Here is a 21,704-nt window from a genome sequence, read left to right on the forward strand (position 1 = left end):
TTCAGACAGCTTGGAAAATCAGTGCATTGCAGTTAATGCTGGAATTCAAGGTTAATCCTTCATTCAATTCCTATTTTACGTTTAAAATCGCCAACCTGAGGGCAGCACGGTGGTGCAGTGGGTTAGCCCTGCTGCCTCATGGCGCCGAGGCCCCAGGTTCGATCCCGGCTCTGGGTCACTGTCCGTGTGGAGTTTGCACATTCTCCCCGTGTTTGCGTGGGTCTCATCCCCACAACCCAAAGGATGTGCAGGGTAGGTGGATTGGCCACGCCAAATTGTCCCTTAATTGGAAAAAATTAATTGGGAACTCTAAATTTAAAAAAAAAACCCAAACTGTGTACCCCATGAGAATTTCCCATGTGCCTCCAAACATGCACTGCTTAAACAAGGAATTGAGAGGGAAGTTAATAGCAATTTTGGATGTTTCAATGTCCAGCAACCCCTCCCCCAGGATTAAAATTCACAGCATGCTAGCAAGGTAGCTCTCGCTGATGCCCCACAATGTCTGCGCAGTGACCTCCAGCTCTACAACTGAGCCGAACTGTCTTAAGTTTCAGACTTACTTCAGATGCAGTTGTCCTGGATCAGAATGCTCTCCATATACTCAGAAATGTTGCATTTGCAGCATACCATCATATTATCATAACCATCTAACCTTGTTGTTTAACAATTACAGTTAATTTTTTACTCCATTGCTTCATTTCAGCCTTGGCCTCCTCCAATGCTCTACCCTCGCCCCCTATCATATTCCACCCTCAGCCTCGCCCCCTCCAATGTTCCACCCTTGGCCTCGCCCCCTCCAATGCTCCTCTCTCGGCCTCGCCCCCTCAAATGCTCACATTGCAGCCTTGCCATTTGCTACCACTCCCCTTGCAGCCACGCCTTTTCCAATGCTCGTCTCTTGGCCTAGCCACTTCTCTCACCACCCTTTTTTTAATGCTCTCTCATGCTTTAAATACTTTCATCTAACTTTTGCCACAGCTCCCCATCATTTCCTCTGCAAAGCATTTTGAAAGATTTATTATTGTTCAAGATACAACATAAATGAAAACGGTTGTTGTTAGAAGCCCAAATCTCTTATCTCTTAATGCCTTTCTGCATTATCTCGCAACACATTGTATTATGGTCTGAACACATTATTTGGATGCAGCAATATTTATGCGCACTAGCAAAATCTTCCAATCATTTGAAAAATACACCATAATTTTACTTAATTTTTTTCTTTCATGTGAGTTTCTAGAAAGACCTTTGTCCCATCTCTGCATTGCAATTCAAAGCCAAAATTAATCTCAAAAATCATCAATGTGCTATTGACGTCATTACTTACCAGCTGCAGTTCCAATCTGAGTTCAACATTGAATTTTCTCAAAATAACAATTTTGTTTTTGATATCACTGAATGTATAATTTTCTTCTTCCCTAAAATTTGAGGGAAAAAAAGCATTTATCTGAAAAACAAGCTTTTTAATAAATGTTTTCCAATTAAGGGGCAATTTAGCATGGCCAATCCACCTAGCTTGCACGTTTTGTTTTTGGGTTGTGGGGCGAAACCCATGCAAACACGGGGAGAATGTGCAAACTCCACATGGACAGTGACCCAGAACCGGGATCGAACCTGGGACCTCGGCGCCGTGAGGTCACAGTGCTAACCCACTGCGCCACCGTGCTGCCCCGTAAAACAAGCTTTTAACAGAGTGCATACAATGAGCTGCGGGTGTCAGGGAAACACGCATTGAAGAAAATACAAATTTCCATTCATGAATCTATGATTTCTAAACTCATTTACATAATATACACAATTTTAAAACTGATATAAATAGTTGGTTGTTGGTAGTACAGAAAATGAGTATTGCTTGGAAAAAGACTTTTTTGTCGAAGATTTTCATCTTGCACTCATCAGGACAATTAATAATATGTAATGAAAGGGAACAACAATTTATGCTATATGAGAAGAGAATGCTGATTGGTTGGCAAGTGAACTCTGATTGGTAGAGGCATTACCATGGAAAATGCTTCAGTTAACTGGCGACTTTGTTTAAATTCAAACCAGGCAGATTGACTCTGATTGGTCAAGTCATTGCTCTGAGGAATGAACCAGCGAATGGCTGTCACTTAACAAGCACAATATATGTACAAGTTATTTCTGTCTGCAAAGAACAGGGCCAGTACATGCAAATCCACGACACTGCAGCCTGGCTGACGATCTTAAATGGTTGTCATCATAATTCTTAGCACACTGAGGATTATTTAACCAATGCTGTACAATCTCACAATCGTATCAAATGTTGTATACTGTGTTTTGAGATTTTCAAGCACGGGCTGGTTGGGTACGGACCTAATTGCCCATTCTGAACAGCAGAAGGGACATGCTGTATGATACAATCTGCCAGTCTTTGGGATGTGGTGCCTCCATACCTAGAATCATACTGGCACTGAAATTCATATACCACATTACTCATTTGTGTGATAGATAGAACGTCTTATTGGCTTAACAGCAGGAGTTAATTTCACTGCCCCATCTCAAAGGTGAACTTATGCACAGAATGGAACCTATTAAGACAGGGAATAAAATTATTACATGCAGTTGCATATTTAAAAAATCCACATGCATTATGCACCAATTTGAGCAACAGGTGAAGCTAGCTGTTTCATGTTAGTAGTATACAGTAGTATCACAAGTGGTATTCACCACTAACACAATGTTGCAATCAAGCCAAAATGACTTTCTGCCTATCACAGAAATGAGTAATGTGGCATATGGATTCAGGGCCAGTATGATGCTAGGTATGTAAGCCATACACTCCGAAGCATGGCGGATCGAACCAAACAGCATGTCCATTCCACTGTTTGCCACAGGCAAGGTATGGACCCTACCCAATCAGCCTGTGCCTGCAAAGCTCAAGCACAGTGTCCAACATTAGATGTGATTGCACAATTGGATATCATTTGCTACATAACCCTCAATGTAGTGAGAACATGTTTGCATGTACTAGATGCTAACAGGGCAGACAGACAGAAGTAATGTGTACACACATTGCACCTGTTTCAGCTAAACAAAATAAGTGACAACCATTAACTAGCTCATTCCTCAGGGCAATGCCTTGACCAAAGTCAAACTGCCTGGTTTAAATTCAAACAATCTTTGGCAGTTAACTGTCAGTCACCATCAAATAGTGCATTCTCCATGACTTGACCTCAACCAGAGTCCACTTGCCAACCAATCTGCACTTTCTTGTCATACAGTATAAATTGTTGTTCCCCTTCATTTGTTTTTGTTTTTTTGAAAGATTTTTTTATTCTCCTCCTTTTTCAAATTTTCTCCCAAATGTACACCCAACAATAAACAATAATCAGTAACGAATGTAATGTCAATCTCCATATTAATAACAACAATCCCATCCTCCCACCAAACCCCCAAACATTAGCCCGCATGTTAACATAAACAAATGACTACGAAGAATCAGGAATCACCCATAGTCACCATTAACACATACAGTCCCCCCTCCCCCCAACCATTCCAGCCCCCAACCTCCCTAATGTTCGATGTGATACAATTCTCGAAAGTGCATAATGAATAACGCCCATGAATTGTAGAATCCCTCCATCCTTCCCCTCAGTTCAAATTTGACTTTTTCAAGCGTCAGGAATTCCAGCAGGTCCCCCCGCCACGCCAGGGCACAGGGTGGAGAGGTTGATCTCCACCCTAACAGGATCTGCCTTTGGGCGATCAATGAGGCGAAGGCTACAACATCTGCCTCCGCGCCCGTTTCCAATCCCAGCTGGTTCGACACCCCGAATATGGCCTCCCGAGGGCCCAGGTCCAGTTTCACGTGCACCACTTTGGAGATTACCCTAAACACCTCCTTCCAGTAATCCTCCAGCTTAGGACAGGACCAAAACATATGAATGTAGTTTGCGGGGGCCCTCCCACAACGTTCACATACATCTTCTACCCACTCAAAGAGCCGGCTCATCTTCACCCTTGTAAGGTGCGCTCTATACACCACCTTCAGCTGTATCAGCCCCAACCTCGCACATGAGGTGGAGGCGCTCACCCTCCGGAGCACCTCACACCAGAACCCCTCCTCCATACCTTCTCCCAACTCTTCCTCCCACTTTGCCTTGATCCCTTCTAGCGGCGCCGCTGCCTCCTTCAATATAGCCCCGTAAACCGCCGATACCCCTTCTCCAGTCCCCCTGTCGTCAGCACCTCCTCCAGCAATGTGGAAGCCGGCTCTACTGGGAAGCTCTGTATCTCCTTTCTGACAACTCTGTCCCAACTCCTTCAATCCTGCAAAACGACCCCCAAGAAACAAATCTTTTAGTGTCCTAATTCCTTTCTCCTCCCATCTCTGAAAATTTCCATCCCACTTCCCTGGCTCAAATCTATGGTTCTCCCGAATCGGCATTTCCCTTGACCCTGGCCCCAACCCGAAGTGCTGTCGAAACTGCCTCCAAATTCTCAACGAAGCTATTACTACCGGACTCCCCGAGTATCTCCCCGGGGCCGTTCGGAGCAGTCACTAGCGCCTTCAATCCCGACCCCCTACCCAAACTCTCCTTCATTCTGACCCATTGGGAGTCAACCCCTCTGACCCAGCTCCGAACCTTCTCCACATTCGCCGCCCAGTAATAATACATCAGGTTCAGAAAATACAAACCCCCTGCCTGCCTTCCTCTTTGTAGTAGCACCTTTTTAATTCTGGCCACCTTCCCTCCCCATATGAATAAGGTAATCATCCCTTCAATCTATCTAAAAATTGCCCTTGGCAGGAAAATTGGCAGGCATTGAAAAATAAACAGGAATCGCGGCAGCACATTCATTTTAACCGCCTTTACCCGACCGGTGACAGAGGGAGACCATTCTACCTTGCCAGATCAGCTTTCACCCTCCCCACCAAACTAGAAATGTTGTATCACGGAGCCCCCCTCAATCTTGAGCAACCTGCACCCCCAGGTATCTAAAGTGGGTCCCTGCCTTACGGAATGGCAATTCATTTGGTATTCTTGTGAATTGTCCTGATGAGTGGAGATGAAAGCTTCAACAATAAAAGTTGTTTTTTTCAGCTATACAACATTGAAATACTGGAGTTAGATAACATCAAAAATTTGTAAAAAGAAAACTGCACTTACATGTCCTTTGATCACATTGCTGAAACACATTGGGTGGTGTGACTCCTGCCACATCAACACCAACATATTCCACAATAAAAATGATCCATACAAAGTCATAAATTTAAGAGTATGTGATACAGGTGCAACTATGAATAGAATATTTAAATGATTGTATCAATTCTTAACGCAATTTGAATGAGCCTTTGGCAGTACATTTTCCGTTTTCTTTGCACAATCTGAAGAGTGCAGACTTGGGTGAAAGCAGGAGAAAATTTCAAATCGAAGCAGGGCAGTAGCTGCAATAAATTGCAGGGGCCTTCAGTTATTGGTAAACCGAGGAAACAAGGATTGTGGATGGGGAGGGCAACAGAGCAGACACAGGTTGTAAAGTAAATAAAGCACATGCAGGCTATAGTGCAACATGGTTTTGCCATACTTGCCTCATTTGATTCTCCAAGATCTAACTAGCTCAGATTGGCCAGGTGACTGTTAATATTCACTTTATTAATATGGATCAAACAATAATAAATTGAAAGTGGAAAATTAAGTTGTAGGGCAGCACGGTGGCTCAGTGGTTAGCACTGCTGCCTTACAGTGCCAGGGACCTTGGTTCAATTTCAATCTAGGGTGACTGTGTGGAGTTTGCACATTCTCTCTGTGGCTGCATGGGTCTCCTCCCACATCCAAAGATGTGCAGGTCAGATGGCTAGGCCATGATAAGCTCCTAAGATATAGGAGAAGACCGTATTTGCGTGGGTCTCACTCCCACAACCCAATGATGTACAGGGTAGGTGGATTGGCCATACTAAATTTTTCTTTGATTGGAAAAAAATGAATTCGGTACTCTAAATTTATTTTTAAAAAGATACAAGCAGAATTAGGCCATTTGGCTCATCGCGTCTGCTCCACCATTCCATCATGGCTGATCTCATTCTGACCTTAACTCCACCGTCTTGCCCTTTCTCCATAACCCTTCAACCCATTACCAATTAAAAATCTGTCTAACTCCTCCTTAAATTTACTCACTGTCCCAGCATCCACCACACTCCGGTGTAACGAATTTCACAGATTCACAACCCTTTGCGAGTAGTTTCTCCTCAACTCTTTTATAAATTTGCTACCTCTTATCCTATGACCTCTTGTTCTAGAATGCCCCACAAGAGGAAGCTTCCGCTCCACGTCTACTTCATCCATATCTTTTACCATCTTGTATACTTCCATTTGATCTCCCTCATTCTTCTAAACTCTAAAGAGTGTAGGCCTAAACTGTTCAATCTTTCTTCATACGACAAACCCCTCGGGCGGATTCTCCGCCGGCGTGATTCTCCGTTATGCCGGCGCCCGGGGGTTTCCCGACGGTGTGGGGGCTGCCCCACAATGGGAAACCCCATTGACCGGCTGGCGTAACGGAGAATCCCGACAGCCGGTCGGGGCAGAAAAGTTGGGGGGAAGAATCCACCCCCCCCCATCTCTGGAATCAACCTAGTGAACCTCCTATGAATTGTCTCCAATGCCACTACATCTTTCCTCAAATAAGGGGACCAAAACTGTGCACAATACTCCAGGTGTGCTCTCATCAATGCCTTGTATAGTTGCAACAACACTTCCTTACCTTTATACTCTATTCCTTTAGCTATAAATGCCAAAATTCCATTTGCTTTCTTTATTACCATCTGTACCTGCATGCTAGTTTTCCTTTTTTTTTTTTAAAAGAGTGCCCAATTTTCTTTTTCCCCCAACTAAGAGTGAATTTAGCTTGGCCAATCCACGTACCCTGAACATCTTTCCGTGGAGTGAAACCCACACAGACAGAGAATGCCTAAACACCACAGACAGCAATTTTCTGATATGAATGAAAACAAGTAGGGCGTGGGCAGAGAAAACCATTAGATGCCATCCCCGTTAGGGGAGCCCCAATCCAACTCCCCGCCACAAAACTTAATTTGGTCTGGCAAAGATAACCGCAGAGGTCATGCTAGTTTTCTGAGACTCATGAACGAGGATCCCCAGAGCCCTCTGCAACGGAGCACCCCAAAGTCTCTCCCCATTTAGATAATAAGTTGCCTTCCCATTTTTCCAACCAAAATGCATGACCTCACACTTATCCACATTAAACTCCATCTGCCATATTTTGCCCACTCTCCTAGCCTATTTATATCCCTTTGTACATTTGTGCCTTAGTAGCCAAAATGTTGGGTGGGGTTACGGGGTTAGGGCAATAATAATAATAATAATAGCTTTTTGGCACAAGTAGGCTTCAATTAAGTTACTGTGAAAAGCCCCTAGTCGCCACATTCCGGCACCTGTTCGGGGGGGGTGGGGCGTTACAGGAATTGAACCAGCACTGCTGGCCTTGTTCTGCATTACAAGCCAGCTGTTTAGCCTACTGTGCTAAACCAGCCCCTGGCAAGGGTCTGGACTTAGGTAGGGTGCTCTTTCAGAGGGACGGTGCAGATTCAATGAGCCAATATGTTTTGCTCATGGGTAACAAAAAAAAACTATCTATCTCACCAAGAATAAACATAAATAAATGAGCTCACATAAGAACATAAGAACTAGGAGAAGGATTAGGCCATCTGGACCCTCGAGCCTGCTCCATCATTCAATAAGATCATAGTTGATCTTTATGTGGACTCAGCTCCACTTACCCGCCCGCTCACCATAACCCTTAATTCCTTTACTGTTCAGAAATCTATTTATCTTTGCCTTAAAACATTCAACGAGGCAGCCTCAACTGCTTCACTGGACAGGGATATCCACCGATTTACAACCCTTTGGGTGAAGAAGTTCCTCCTCAACTCATCCTAAATCTGCACCCCCTTATTTTAAGGCTATGCCCCCTAGTTCTAGTTTCACCCGCCAGTGGAAACAATCTCCCTGCTTCTATCTTAACTACTCTCTTCATAATTTTATATGCTTCTATCAGATCCCCCCTCATTCTTTTAAATTCCAATGAGTATAGTCTCAGTCTACTCAGTATCTCCTCATAAGCCAATCCCCTCAACTCCAGAATCAACCTCGTGAACATCCTCTACACGCCCTCCAGTACCAGTACATCCTTTTTCAAGTAAGGAAACCAAAACTGTACACAGTACTCCAGGTGTGGCTTCACCAGCACCCTATATGGTTGCACAATAACCTCCTTGTTTTTAAACTCTATCCCTCTAGCAATGAAGGACAAAATTCCATTTGCCTTCTTAATTACCCGCTACACTTGCAAACCAACTTTTTATGATTCATGCACAAGGACACCCAGGTCCTTCTGCACAGCAGCATGCTGCAAATTTTTACCATTTAAATAATAGTCCATTTTGTTGTTATTCCTACCAAAATGAATGACCTCACAGTTACCAAGATTGTTACTCCATCTGCCAGACCCTTTCCCACTCACTTAATCTATCTATATCTCCCTGCAGACGTTCAATGTGCTCTGCACACTTTACTCTACCATTCATCTTAGTATCATCTGTGAGCTTTGACACATTACACTTGGTCCCCAACTCAATCCAAATCATCGATATAAATTGTAAACAATTGCGGTCCCAAAACTTACCCCTGAGGCGCACCAGTAACCACTGTCGCCAACCAGAAAAATACCATTTATCCCCATTCTTTGCTTTCTGGTAGTTAACCAATTCTCTATCCATGCTAATACATCACCCGTAATGCTGTGCACCCTTATCTTATGCAATAGTCTTTTGTACGACACTTGTCAAATGCCTTCTGAAAATCCAGATACACCACATCCACCGTGTTCCCCGTTGTCCACCCCGCTCATAATGTCCTCAAAGAATTCCAATAAATTAGTTAAACATGACCTGCTTTTCATGAACCCATGCTGTGTTTGCCCAATGTGACAATTTCTATCCAGGTGTCTCGCTATTCTTTACTTGATGATAGATTCAAGCATTTTCCCTACTACAGAAGTTAAACTAACCGGGCTACAGTTACCCGCCATTCGTCTGCCTCCTTTTTTAAATAGTGGCGTCACATTTGCTCTTTTCCAATCTGCCGGAGCGGCCCGGAATCCAGCAAAGTTTGGTAAATTACCACAGGCGCATTTGCTATTTCCCCACCATCTCTTTTAGTACCCTGGGATGCATTCCATCAGGGCCAGGAGACTTATCTACCTTTAGCCCCATTAGCTTGCCCTTAGTGTTGGGGCGGCACGGTGGAGCAGTGGTTAGCACTGTTACTTATGGCACTCAGGACCCAGGTTCGATCCCAGCCCCTGGTCAGTGTGTGTGTGGAGTTTTTAAAAAAAAATGTAAAGTACCCAATTCATTTTTTTTCCAATTAAGGGGCAATTTAGTGTAGTCAATCCACCTACCCTGCACATCTTTGTGTTGTGGGGGCGAAACCCATGCAAACACGAGGAGAATGTGCAAACTCCACACGGACAGTGACCCAGAGCCGGGATCGAACCTGGGACCTCGGCGCCGTGAGGCCGCAGTGCCAACCCACTACGCCACCGTGCTGCCCTGTGTGTGTGGAGTTTGCACATTAAGGGGAGCAGTGGGTTAGCCCTGCGGCCTCACGGCGCCGAGGTCCCAGGTTCGATCCCGGCTCTGGGTCACTGTCCGTGTGGAGTTTGCACATTCTCCCAGTGTTTGCGTGGGTTTCGCCCCCACAACCCAAAGATGTGCAGGCTAGGTGGATTGGCAACGCTAAATTGTCCCTTAATTGGAAAAAATTAATTGGGTACACTAAAATTTTTTTTAAAGAGTTTGCACATTATCCCTGCGTCTGCGTGGGTTTCACCCCCACAACCCAAAGGTGTGCAGGTTAGGTGGATTGGCCACGCTAAATTACCCCTCAGTTGGAAAAAAAATAATTGGTAGTCTAAATTTTTTTTTTTTTTTTAAAGCTTGCCCTTAGTGATAATGATCATTTTTAGATTCTCACCTGCCATTGCCTCCTTGCCATCAATTATTGGCATGTTATTTGTGTCTTCCACTGTGAAGATCAACACAAAATACCTGTTCAATGCCTCGGCCATTTCCTCATTTCCCATTATTAAATCACCTATCTCATCCTCTAAAGGACAAATGTTTACCTTAGTCACTCTTTTTCGTTTTATGTATTTGTTGAAACTTTTGTTATCTGTTTTTATATTCTGAGCTAGTTTACTCTATAGCTTTTTTCGTGGCTTTCTGTTGATCTTTAAAGATTTCCCAATACTCTAGTTTCCCAACTAATCTTTGCCACTTTGATGCATTTTCTTTCCATTTGATACCCTCCTTTATTTCCTTAGATATCAATGGCTGATTATCCCTTTTCCTAGTCCTTCCTTTTCACTGGTATATACTTTTGCTAAACACTGTGAAAAATCGCTTTAAAAGTCCTCCACTATTCCTCAATTGTCCCACCATAAAGTCTTCGCTCCCAGTCTACCTTAGCCAACTCCACCCCCATCCCATTGTAGTTTCCTTTGTTTAAGAATATTGGATATTACCTTCTCACCCACCATCCGTATTTTAAATTCAACCATACTGTGATCGCTCCTTCCGAGATGATCCCTAACTACGAGATCATTAACTATTCCTGTCTCATTACAGGACCAGATCTAGGATAGTTTGCTCCCTCATAGGTTCCATTACGTACTGTTCGAGGAAACTATCACCGATACATTCTATGAACTCCTCCTCAAGGCTGCCTTGACGGACTTGGTTTGGCCAATCTACATGTCGATTAAAGTCCCTCATGATAACTGCCGTACCATTTTTACACGCATCAGTTATTTCTTTGTTTATTGCCCGCCCGACCATGATGGTATTATTTGTTGACCTATAGACTACGCCTATCAGCGACCTTTTCTCCTTACTATTTCTAATTTCCACCCAATGGATTCAATCTTTTTCTCCATAGAAACTATATCATCTCGCAGTACCACCCTGATGCCATCCTTAAATATCAGAGCTACACCACCTCCCTTACCTTCCTATCTGTCCTTCCGAATAGTCTGATACCCCAGGATATTTAGCTCCCAGTTGTAACCACCCTGCAATCATGCCTCTGTAATGACCACTAAATCATACTCATTTGTGCTGTCAACTCATTTACCTTGTTTCGAATGCTACGAGCATTCAGGTAAAATGCCCTTATGCTAGTTTTTTAACCTTCTTTTTGAATCCTAACACCTCCATTAATAACATCTCCTGAGTTCTTCTTCCCCTTAACTCTTCAAAATTTTCCCTGTAGTTGAACTCTCCTCCCCACGTGCTAACCTGCTGCTTTGCTTCCCATTAAGCATTATTCTTCCTGTAGTTTCACCCTTCCCTTCCACTCCACTTGCTATTTAAAGTCCATGTGACCACCCTATTTATCCTTTCCGCTAGAACACTGGCCCCAGATCGGTTCAGGTGAAGGCCGTCCCAACGGTACAGATCCCTCCTGTTCCAATACTGATGCCAGTGCCCCATGAAATGGCACCCCTCTTTCCTGCACCACTCCTTTAGCCAAGTGTTTACTTCCCTAATTTTCTCATCCCAATGCCAATTCGCACGTGGCTCAGGTAGTAATCCAGAGATTATAATCCTTGAGGACCTGTTCTTTAATTTAGTTCCTATTGCCTGATAATCCCCTAACAGGACCTCTTTCCTAGTCTTGCCTTGTTGTTTGTTCCAACGTGGACCACAACAACTGGATCCTCCCCCTCGCACTCCAATATCCTTTCAAGCCGGTCACGGATGTCCCTCACCCTGACACCGGGCAGGCAACATACTATGCGGGACTCTCAATCAATTACAAAGGATGCCATCAATCCCCTAATTATAGAATCCCCTACAACTACCACTCGTCCTTTTGCTCCCCCCACTTGAATGGCCTCCTGTACCACAGTGCAGTGGTCAGCTAACTTATCCTCCCTACAGCCCTTTTCCATATCCACACAGGGAGCAAGTACCTCATACCTGTTCAACAAACTCCTGACGTACTCCTCACTATGGTCCACATAAATAAATCTCGACAAGCATTAGGAATAACTGATTGTTCATCACATATTGCAGATGGATATGAGCAAATGAAAGACCTCTGATGATAATATGGTTAGAAATAGGATGGAATAATACCTTATTGAGTTAGATGATCAAAACAGGTGTATTCTGCCAAATATGCAGATGATGATCAGGTATGGCTGAAAGTTATGTATACATAAGTGGCACAATGTAGAAGAAAATATTAAACAAAAATTAATAAAGAAAAGAATTCCATGTCTTATAGAGTGCAATTTTAAGGCTGGAAAGTGCACTAGAAGCCATTATATGCACAAAACGGCAATAGGTGGGAAACAATTAAAGCTAAGATCAATTAGAGGATTATGGCTGATGGATTTTTTTTAAATGCTCCTTTTGCTTGTTGAACTGCTCTGTTGCAATTTGTTGGCTGTAGATTATGATACTTTTTTTTAAATTTAGAGTATCCAATTCTTTTTTTTTCCAATTAAGGCGCAATTTAGCGTGGCCAATTCACCTACCAAGCACATCTTTGGGTTGTGGGGGTGAGACTCACGCAGACACAGGGAGAAAGTATAAACTCCGCACAGACAGTGACCCGGTGCTGGGATCGAACCTAGGTCATTGATTATGATACTTAAATCAAATAAGTGCTAGTGTGATATAGCCTTTCAATGCATGGCAAGTTGAGTAACAATTTACAGTGTATCAGATGCATGCCAGATGCAAAATTTATTTCAGGCATAAAGAGAGATAAGCATATAGTTGGATGTTTTTACAACAAAAATATGCTGCACAGCCTAGGACTTGGCCTTGCTGAGGTCACCAACAATGTAATTACTACACAAAGCAAAATAGGTTTGTGTTTTTATTTGTAAATACTTACTGCTCTAGGTCACGTTTGGCTTCCTTTGTCACCACCGCCTTAATGTAGTGTTTGAGATCTGATACATGGACAACAGCAGCAGGTTCATCATATTCAGCTTCTTTTATCCAGTTCTCAGGTAGAACAAACTATAAAGAAACCCACACTTAAATTGATGTTCTAAAAGCTTGGTGCAATTACTAATCTGACATTTGGGAATATCAATTCCAAAACAAAGCTTCTATTTGAAAACAACCATAACCCAATTTGTTTAATCACTAATATGGTATCAAATTATCAGACGCATACGACTGAGCAAAACAGGATTCCTGTCGATGTATATAGTAAAGTGCACTAAAACTAGTCAGGGAATATAATATGATGCTGTTAAATTTCAGTCACAGCTCCAAACTAAATTTGCCCCAATTACTTTGTTCTGTGAAAGATAACCAATACCTTCCTAAAATGTACTATATTTTCAGCTACCTCTATGATCAGAGTTAATATATTCTTGTACAGTTAGACAGACCATCTGGAATAGTTGACAGCATAGTATCTCAAGCATCATCTCCGAGGATAGCAAGGCAGCAGCCCAGCTCTTCACTCGCACAAGGCAACATGGAAGCAACATTTTAATTGCTAGGTACACAAATACAGGAATTAATTAAGGGTGACAATTTATGAATAAAGTTGCATTCAACATCAAAAATCTCTATGATTACAGGGAAACACTGAGAGGCATGTTTCTAGCAAAATTATGGTTAAATTAAGGTTCTCGGATTTCTGTGAAAAAGTTTATACATATGAGCAATATAAATTCCTGCCCTTTCCAAATCACCGATACATGCAGTACGAACATAAAGCAAATGCACAACACATTATACAACACAAATAGAACCTGCGATGGAATAGTAATATGCTCAGATAATCTGAAGACACCAAGCCATTATTACAGGATATCAATGTGCAAAGTCCCAACTGGCTGGCAAGCATAATGCAATTTGCAATCTATGAAGTTAACGCATTTAACAGCTAAAATCATTTGGAGTTGTAGATTATTTTTGTACATTGTTGAAACTCAGTGCAGTATCTGTTACCGTCTAAAATATTTCAACTTTCATATACAGTTTACATATAGCAAGTTAGTTTTGTGGACAATACATGTTTGCATGATTAAGTTGAAAAAATAATTGCATAGCATAGATTGATATCAACTCATTACAGGCAGAAGATATTTTCAAAGCCTGAATGAACTGCAATATCGATATAGCACAGATAACTACACCTCCAACTGTGTTTCCACTAATAGAATACTTCAGTTTTAATAAAGAAACTTAAAAATCCAACCACCCATTCCAGATTCAAATAGAACAGAAGTCAGCTACTGTCAACACAGATGGCTACCTACTTTATCAGTATGTGCTATTAGCATGCATCTGGTATCATTTCTCAACTGTTATTAAATAAACTGAAGAATATATTGCATCTACATAGCCATGTTAAATTACAAATTTTGACCCAAACCAAGTTTGTCAACTTAACACAATTTGAACATGGGTACACATGTATTTCAAGAGAAATATATAGCGGGCAGTGGACAGCACAATAGCCAGTTGGTATTTTGCGGGTTAGGTGGACTGGCCATGATAAATTGCCCCTTAGTGTCCAAAGGTTAGGTGGGGTTCTGGGATGTGGAGATGGAACAGAGGAGTGGGCCTAGGTTAGGGTGCTCTTTAGAAGAGTTGGTGCAAACTCATCGCGCTGAATGGCCTCCTTCTGCACTATAGCGATTCAATAAATTCTGTAGTATTTCTTAAAAGTGCTTATTATTCACCCATGAGCTTTTGTCATGCATGAGGGCAGGTTGGTCCATGCACAAACATCCAGCCATGGTCGCTGGAGCTCTGCGACCAGGGTTTGAGCCAACTATCGTTTTCTTGTCAGCTACAAGAATATAAGTGAAGTGAGTTTGGGGCATGTTGAGACAGAGTCAGTGCGGTGCTTTATAAAGGAAGGCCCCTGCTGCAGGACAGCCATCATGGCTGTCTTGGAAGGGAAGATGAGCATCAGTGTTCCCTATCACTCCTGACGCCTTTCTGAGATGTGTTTTTTTCCAATTCTGTCTTTTTGCCGGTCCCCAATTTCTGTTGCTGCATCATTGGTGGCCATGCCTCAGAACTAGGTTCTGGTGATTCTTCCCGGCCCCTCTCCACCTTTAAAACACTTTTAAAAAGTACCACTTTGACCAAGTCACTTGCTTTGGCCATAGGAATTTGGTATGGAGTTCCATTCTTGCTGGGAATGTCTTAATATTGTCAATGCAATCTGAATAATCAAGATATTAAACATAGAAAATGAAACATTGAAGAAAATTACTTGATGTCAGATGAGGTAGGATTACAGGAATAAGGTGGTAAGCCTGTGGAATTTGTTACCACAGGAAGTAGTTGAGGCCAAAACATTGCATGTTTTCAAGAAGCAGTTAGATATAGCATTTAGGGCAAAGGGATCAAAGGATATGGGGGGAAAGTGGGATTAGGCTATTGAGTTGGATGATCAACCATGATTATAATGAATGGCGGAGCAGGCTCAAAGGGCTGAATGGCCTCCTGCTTCTTTTTTCTTGTTTCTAATATGTCTACCCCTTTACTCACCAATATGTGTGCTTTGACCTTAAGAAACAAAGCCCGTTTGATGCCAGTTGGTTAGTTTTGTGTTGTGAACTTGTTTGCTTGGAATGGAATTGGGATTCAACTAAATATGTCTCACCTATCAACATAACAGAGAGTCAACGAAAAACGAGTCAGTTCATCAGTCTGACTGGATTTATACCTGAATTATAGCTATGGTATCACATTTTGACACTCAGCGTATGTACACCATCTTTGTTAATAATAATCTTTATTATTGTCACAAGTAGGCTTACATTAAGACTACAATGAAGTTACTGTGAAAAGCCCCTAGTCGCCACATTCCGGGGCCTGTTCGGGTACACCGAGGGAGAATTCAGAATGCCCAATTCACCTAACAAGCATGTCTTTCGGGACTTATGGGAGGAAATCGGAGCATTCGGAGGAAACCCACGCAGACACGGAGAATGTGAAAACTCCACCCAGACAGTCACCCAAAGTCACCATCAAACCCGGATTCCTGGCGCTGAGACAGCAGTGCTAACCACTGTACCGTCATGTCTGGTGTCCGTGGAACATTACAGCAGCACAGCAACTACTCAGCATTTAAGGGACAAGAGATGAACAGGAAAAAAAATGTGTTTATATTCCATTAAGCTATCCTCTTTCAGTCCCTGTAATCCAGGCTGCAGGCCCCCATCAACCCAACTAAAGTGAATGATAGGATAGAAGAGTAAATGTATCTTCCTCCCACCCAAATTAATTTTACAAGATGGGAAATGCCACAAAGAAAATCTAGAACATAGAACATTACAGCGCAGTACAGGCACTTCGGCCCTCGATGTTGCGCCGACCTGTGAAACCACTTTCAAGCCCATCTACACTATTCCCTTATCGTCCATATGTCTATCCAATGACCATTTGAATGCCCTTAGTGTTGGAGAGTCCACTACTGTTGCAGGCAGGGCATTCCACGCCTTTACTGCTCTCTGAGTAAAGAACCTACCTCTGACATCTGTCTTATATCTATCTCCCCTCAATTTAAAGCTATGTCCCCTCGTGCTAGACATCACCAGCCGAGGAAAAAGGCTCTCACTGTCCACCCTATCCAATCCTCTGATCATCTTGTATGCCTCAATTAAGTCACCTCTTAACCTTCTTCTCTCTAACGAAAACAGCCTCAGGTCCCTCAGCCTTTCCTCATAAGATCTTCCCTCCATACCAGGCAACATTCTGGTAAATCTCCTCTGCACCCTTTCCAATGCTTCCACATCCTTCCTATAATGCGGCGACCAGAATTGCACGCAATACTCCAAATGCGGCCGCACCAGAGTTTTGTACAGCTGCAACATGACCTCATGGCTCCGAAACTCAATCCCTCTACCAATAAAAGCTAACACACCGTACGCCTTCTTAACAACCCTCTCAACCTGGGTGGCAACTTTCAGGGATCTATGTACATGGACACCGAGATCTCTCTGCTCATCCACACTGCCAAGAATCTTACCATTAGCCCAGTACTCTGTCTTCCTGTTATTCCTTCCAAAATGAATCACCTCACACTTTTCTGCATTAAACTCCATTTGCCACCTCTCAGCCCAGCGTTGCAGCTTATCTATGTCCCTCTGTAACTTGTAACATCCTTCCGCACTGTCCACAACTCCACCGACTTTAGTGTCATCTGCAAATTTACTCACCCATCCTTCTACGCCCTCCTCCAGGTCATTTATAAAAATGACAAACAGCAGTGGCCCCAAAACAGATCCTTGTGGTACACCACTAGTAACTGGACTCCAGTCTGAACATTTCCCATCAACCACCACCCTTTCAGTCTTCTTCCAGCTAGCCAATTTCTGATCCAAACTGCTAAATCACCCTGAATCCCATGCCTCCGTATTTTCTGCAGTAGCCTACCATGGGGAACCTTATCAAACGCTTTACTGAAATCCATATACACCACATCAACTGCTTTACCCTCATCCACCTGTTTGGTCACCTTCTCAAAGAACTCAATAAGGTTTGTGAGGCACGACCTACCCTTCACAAAACCGTGTTGGCTATCTCTAATCAAATTATTCCTTTCCAGATGATTATACATCCTATCTCTCATAAACCTTTCCAAGATTTTGCCCACAACAGAAGTAAGGCTCACTGGTCTAGAATTACCTGGGTTGTCTCTACTCCCCTTCTTGAACAAGGGGACAACATTTGCTATCCTCCAGTCTTCTGGCACTATTCCTGTAGACAAAGATGACTTAAAGATCAAAGCCAAAGGCTCAGCAATCTCCTCCCTCGCTTCCCAGAGAATCCAAGGATAAATCCCATCTGGCCCAGGGGACTTATCTATTTTCACACTTTCCAGAAATGCTAACGCCTCCTCCTTATGAACCTCAAGCCCTTCTAGTCTAGTAGCCTGAATCTCAGTATTCCTAGATTCCTAGGGATTCACTGTAAAAAAAAAAGCCTATTGGAGACTTTATTTCCCACTAATATAATTTCCCAAACCCAAAATTACATTTTTAATAATGTTGTCTATTGGACTGTGGTTTTGTGAAATCAATCACTGCCTGTGGAGATCTTTTTTTCTTGGAGACAAATCATTTATAATTGGATTGTGCAACTGTATTCTAAAACCAATTCCTGGGCAATCTTAGAATCTGTGGAAATCTAATTGCAATAGTCAAGGGAGAATGTGCATAACTCCAATTGCCTGACAATTGAGTTGCGAAGGCTGCTTTTAATCCAATTCTTCAGACTCTACTGCCAGTTTGCATCTCAACCTTTGGCAGTTTGGTGAATCTTTTCCTGTTTGAATTCAGCCATCCGATACTTGGCCTTTAAAGAAATCAGTTCTTTGGTGTTTGCAAACCCAATATCTGAACATTTATCCCCAATGAGCAATAAGCTAAAGACTCAAATTTGTACCGAAACATTTTTTAATTTATTTTTTTGATTTACAGTAACCCCTTTTTTTTTCCAATTAAGGGGGAAATATAGCCAATTCACCTACCCTGCACATCTTTGGATTGTGGGGATGAGACCCATGCAGACACGGAGAGAATGTGCAAACTCCACGCACAACTCCCTGGCGCTGTGACGGATCAGTGCTAACCAGTGTGCCTCCCTTCATTGACCATGAAATACTTTGGGATGTCCTGGGGTCATGAAAGGCGCTGCATATATGTAAGCTCTTCCTTTGTTATAAAACTTCCAGAAGTATCTCAAAGCACCTGAAATGAACAGCCATTTTGCACCAAGATCTCAAAAAGAGAAAGGAGATGAAGAACATGCTTGCATTCCAACCATATATCTGCTCGACTGTCAAGACAACTTACATTCATTCATCTCCACTCTTTTCTCAGCTCATTTGTATGTGGGCATGTGCATGGTGGGGGCAAGAGGGGATTCATTGAATATTCTTATCACCAGGGAATAGAGCTTGGATGAAACCTACAAAGGTATATATTTAAAAGTGCTTAAAATTCAGTTTTTCATTTTACATGTTGATCTATAATACACAAACTTTAATCATTTTGTTTTGCTGTTGCCTCAGGTCACTTCAAGTGTTAAAATTGGATCACACTGGAAAATAGTTTGGGAAGCACTACATTAAGGCGACTATGTAGGGCCTATGTTAATACAAGGGATGGAATTCTCCCCCCCCCTGCCGGGTGGGAGAATCGCCGGGGCGCTGCGCGAGTCCCGCCACGCTGCCCCGACACAATTCTCCCACACTGCCCCCAAACCAACGCCGCGAGAATCACGCCTGGCCGCTCGGAGAATCGCTGCTCGCCATTTCCAAAAGACGAGCGGCGATTCTCCGGCCCGGATGGGCCGAGCAGCCGGCCCAACACGACAGGTTCCCGCCGGCGCCTTCCACACCTGGTCGATGCCGGCGGGAACTGCGCAGGAATGCTGGGGGGGGGTGGCCTGTGGGGGGGGTCAAGGGGGGTTCCTGCACCGGGGGGGGGGGGGGGGGGGGGGGGGGGGGGGGCTCCTATGGAGTCTGGCCCATGATTGGTGCCCACCGATCGGCGGGCCGGCCTCTCTAAAGGAAGACCTCCTTTCCTCCGCCGCCCCGCATGATCCATCCGCCATCTTCTTGCGGGGCAGCCTCGGGGAGGACGGCAACCGCGCATGTGCAGGTGACGTCATTTACGTGACGCCGGCCACGTCATTGACGCAGCGCCACTTTTTACTCGGCACCAAGGCCCAGCGCGCGTGAAATATGCGACGCCGCTCCTGGCCCCCCGGGGGTGGGACAATAGGGGGCTGGGAGCAGGCTCCGACGTCGGAGTGAACCACTCCGGTTTTCACTCCGGCGTCGTGACTTTGTCTCCATTTTGGAGAACCGCACCCAAGATATAGGCAGCACAGTGGTTAGCACTGTTGCTTCACAGCACCAGGGACCTGGGTCCGATTCCCGGCTTGGGTCGCTGTCTGTGCGGAGTCTGCACGTTCTCCCCTCTGCGTGGTTTTCCTTCTGGGTGTTCCAGTTTCCTCCCACAAGTCCCGAAAGACGTGCTTATTAGGTGAATTGGACATTCTGAAATCACACAAATAGGTGCTGCAGTGTGGCGACTAGAGGATTTTCACAGTAACTTCATTGCAATGTTAATGTAAGCCTAGTGGCACTAATAAAGATTATTATCCCCGTTAGGTTCTGCTGTGAAGTCTGAACTCCCAACTTTTTAAACAGAGACTAGGGTGCAACCAACTGAGCTTAAGCTGTCAACACAAATCGGGCGTGCGCTCGCAAAACAACACAAATCGCTCTCTTTAACCAGTCACCGGGAGATAAGAGCACTCAAGTGTTTTCCCGATCATATTCTGGGCTTTTATATTTAAGCACCCAACGGTGCTGTATTCTAAACCAAATATTCTGCAAAAAATCCCTAACGTCCAAGGGACTCCAGGGCATTTAAACCCAGTTGATGGGATGATCAGCGTGCGGGTGGCAGATGCTGATCTGTGACATTATTTACACAAGTCGAGCTCCAGCGACAGGCTCCCTCCCAGCAAGCGGCTGCTTTACCTCAGTGACCTGAGCTGCCGCCGGCCGCTGTCGGCACTTGGCTGCTCCGTATCTCATTAACAGCTCGGTAATCCACGGCCGCCCGATGTACGAGTTGTGGGATCTCATACCGAGAGGGTGGGGAGGTACGTGTTGTCCGCACTGTCTCTCAGCCAGGCCCAGTCCGACCGCTTGGCGCTCGCAGGCCCCAAACCGTCCCCAAGCGCGCACATGCGCAGTGCGTGCCACCCGCCTGTTGGTGCGCATGCGCATCGAGCCAGCACACATTGTTCCGATTAATCAGACTGACAGGTAAGCCTCAAGGTGCAAGAGACTCAAAGACATTTAAAGGTATTAAATGACACACAGACTGATAACCGTGAGTTTCGGAACTAATGAAGAAACCTATTCTGATTTTAATACGCTTTTAAAAAATAAATCTTCATATAAATCTAAATGCATTTCACTAATATACATTTATCGTGTTGTCCCAATTTAGACAATACTCTCTGAAATAATAAATAGCTTCCTGGAACTCGATGCGAACAAGACGGAAGTAATCCTGTTAACTCTTGCCAAACTGCTCCACCACCTTTTCCACTCCTGAGTTATATCAGCATTTGGTTTAACCCCACAACCATCATGTGTTAGAGGTAATGTCGTTATGTATAACTTTTTAAAAATAAATTTAGAGTACCCAATTATTTATTTTTTTCCAATTAAGGGCAATTTAGCGTGACCAATCCACTACCCTGCACATTTTGGGTTGTGGGGGTGAGACCCATGCAGACACGGGGAGAATGTGCAAACTCCACACGGACAGTGACCCGGGGCCAGGATCGAACCCGGGTCCTCAGTGCAGCAGTGCTAACCACTGCACCGCTGTGCTGCCCTAATTTATATATTTAATGTATAATTAGTTTTACTGATTTTGCCAGGGCAGTGTGACCAATTTCTAGATCGAAGAAATATTTATTTTGAAAGAAAGATTATTTATCGGGAGAAAGGAAATGTTGTGCTCCTATTTAACACAGTACTTCTTAAAGAAGGTTTGTCAATGTCTTCAATTCTGATGAAGAGTTACAAACCTGAAACGTTATAGCCTGTCCTTTCTCTTTACAGAAAATG

At 43.8% G+C, this 21,704-nt stretch overlaps 1 protein-coding gene across 5 annotated transcripts in view; it reads right to left on the bottom strand.

Moving 5' to 3' along the window:
* acd (ACD shelterin complex subunit and telomerase recruitment factor) overlaps window positions 1-20,816 on the bottom strand; it is a 67,477-nt gene extending 46,661 nt beyond the window's left edge. Inside the window, exons 1-3 of one of the 5 annotated variants that reach the window (XM_072518322.1) lie at window positions 20,708-20,816; window positions 12,954-13,081; window positions 1,328-1,418 (exon numbers count right to left, since the gene is read on the bottom strand). In XM_072518322.1, the coding sequence (XP_072374423.1) occupies window positions 1,328-1,418; window positions 12,954-13,081; window positions 20,708-20,809 (321 nt within the window). In that variant the 5' untranslated portion in view covers window positions 20,810-20,816. Of the gene's footprint in view, window positions 1-1,327; window positions 1,419-10,019; window positions 10,071-12,953; window positions 13,082-20,597 lie in introns of those variants that run through there. The other 4 variants (XM_072518323.1, XM_072518321.1, XM_072518325.1 and 1 more) reach the window with 4 other exon arrangements.
* Window positions 20,817-21,704: the final 888 nt, after the last annotated feature.

The sequence above is a fragment of the Scyliorhinus torazame genome, chromosome 10 (assembly GCF_047496885.1).
Source record: "Scyliorhinus torazame isolate Kashiwa2021f chromosome 10, sScyTor2.1, whole genome shotgun sequence".
Taxonomy (NCBI): domain Eukaryota; kingdom Metazoa; phylum Chordata; class Chondrichthyes; order Carcharhiniformes; family Scyliorhinidae; genus Scyliorhinus; species Scyliorhinus torazame.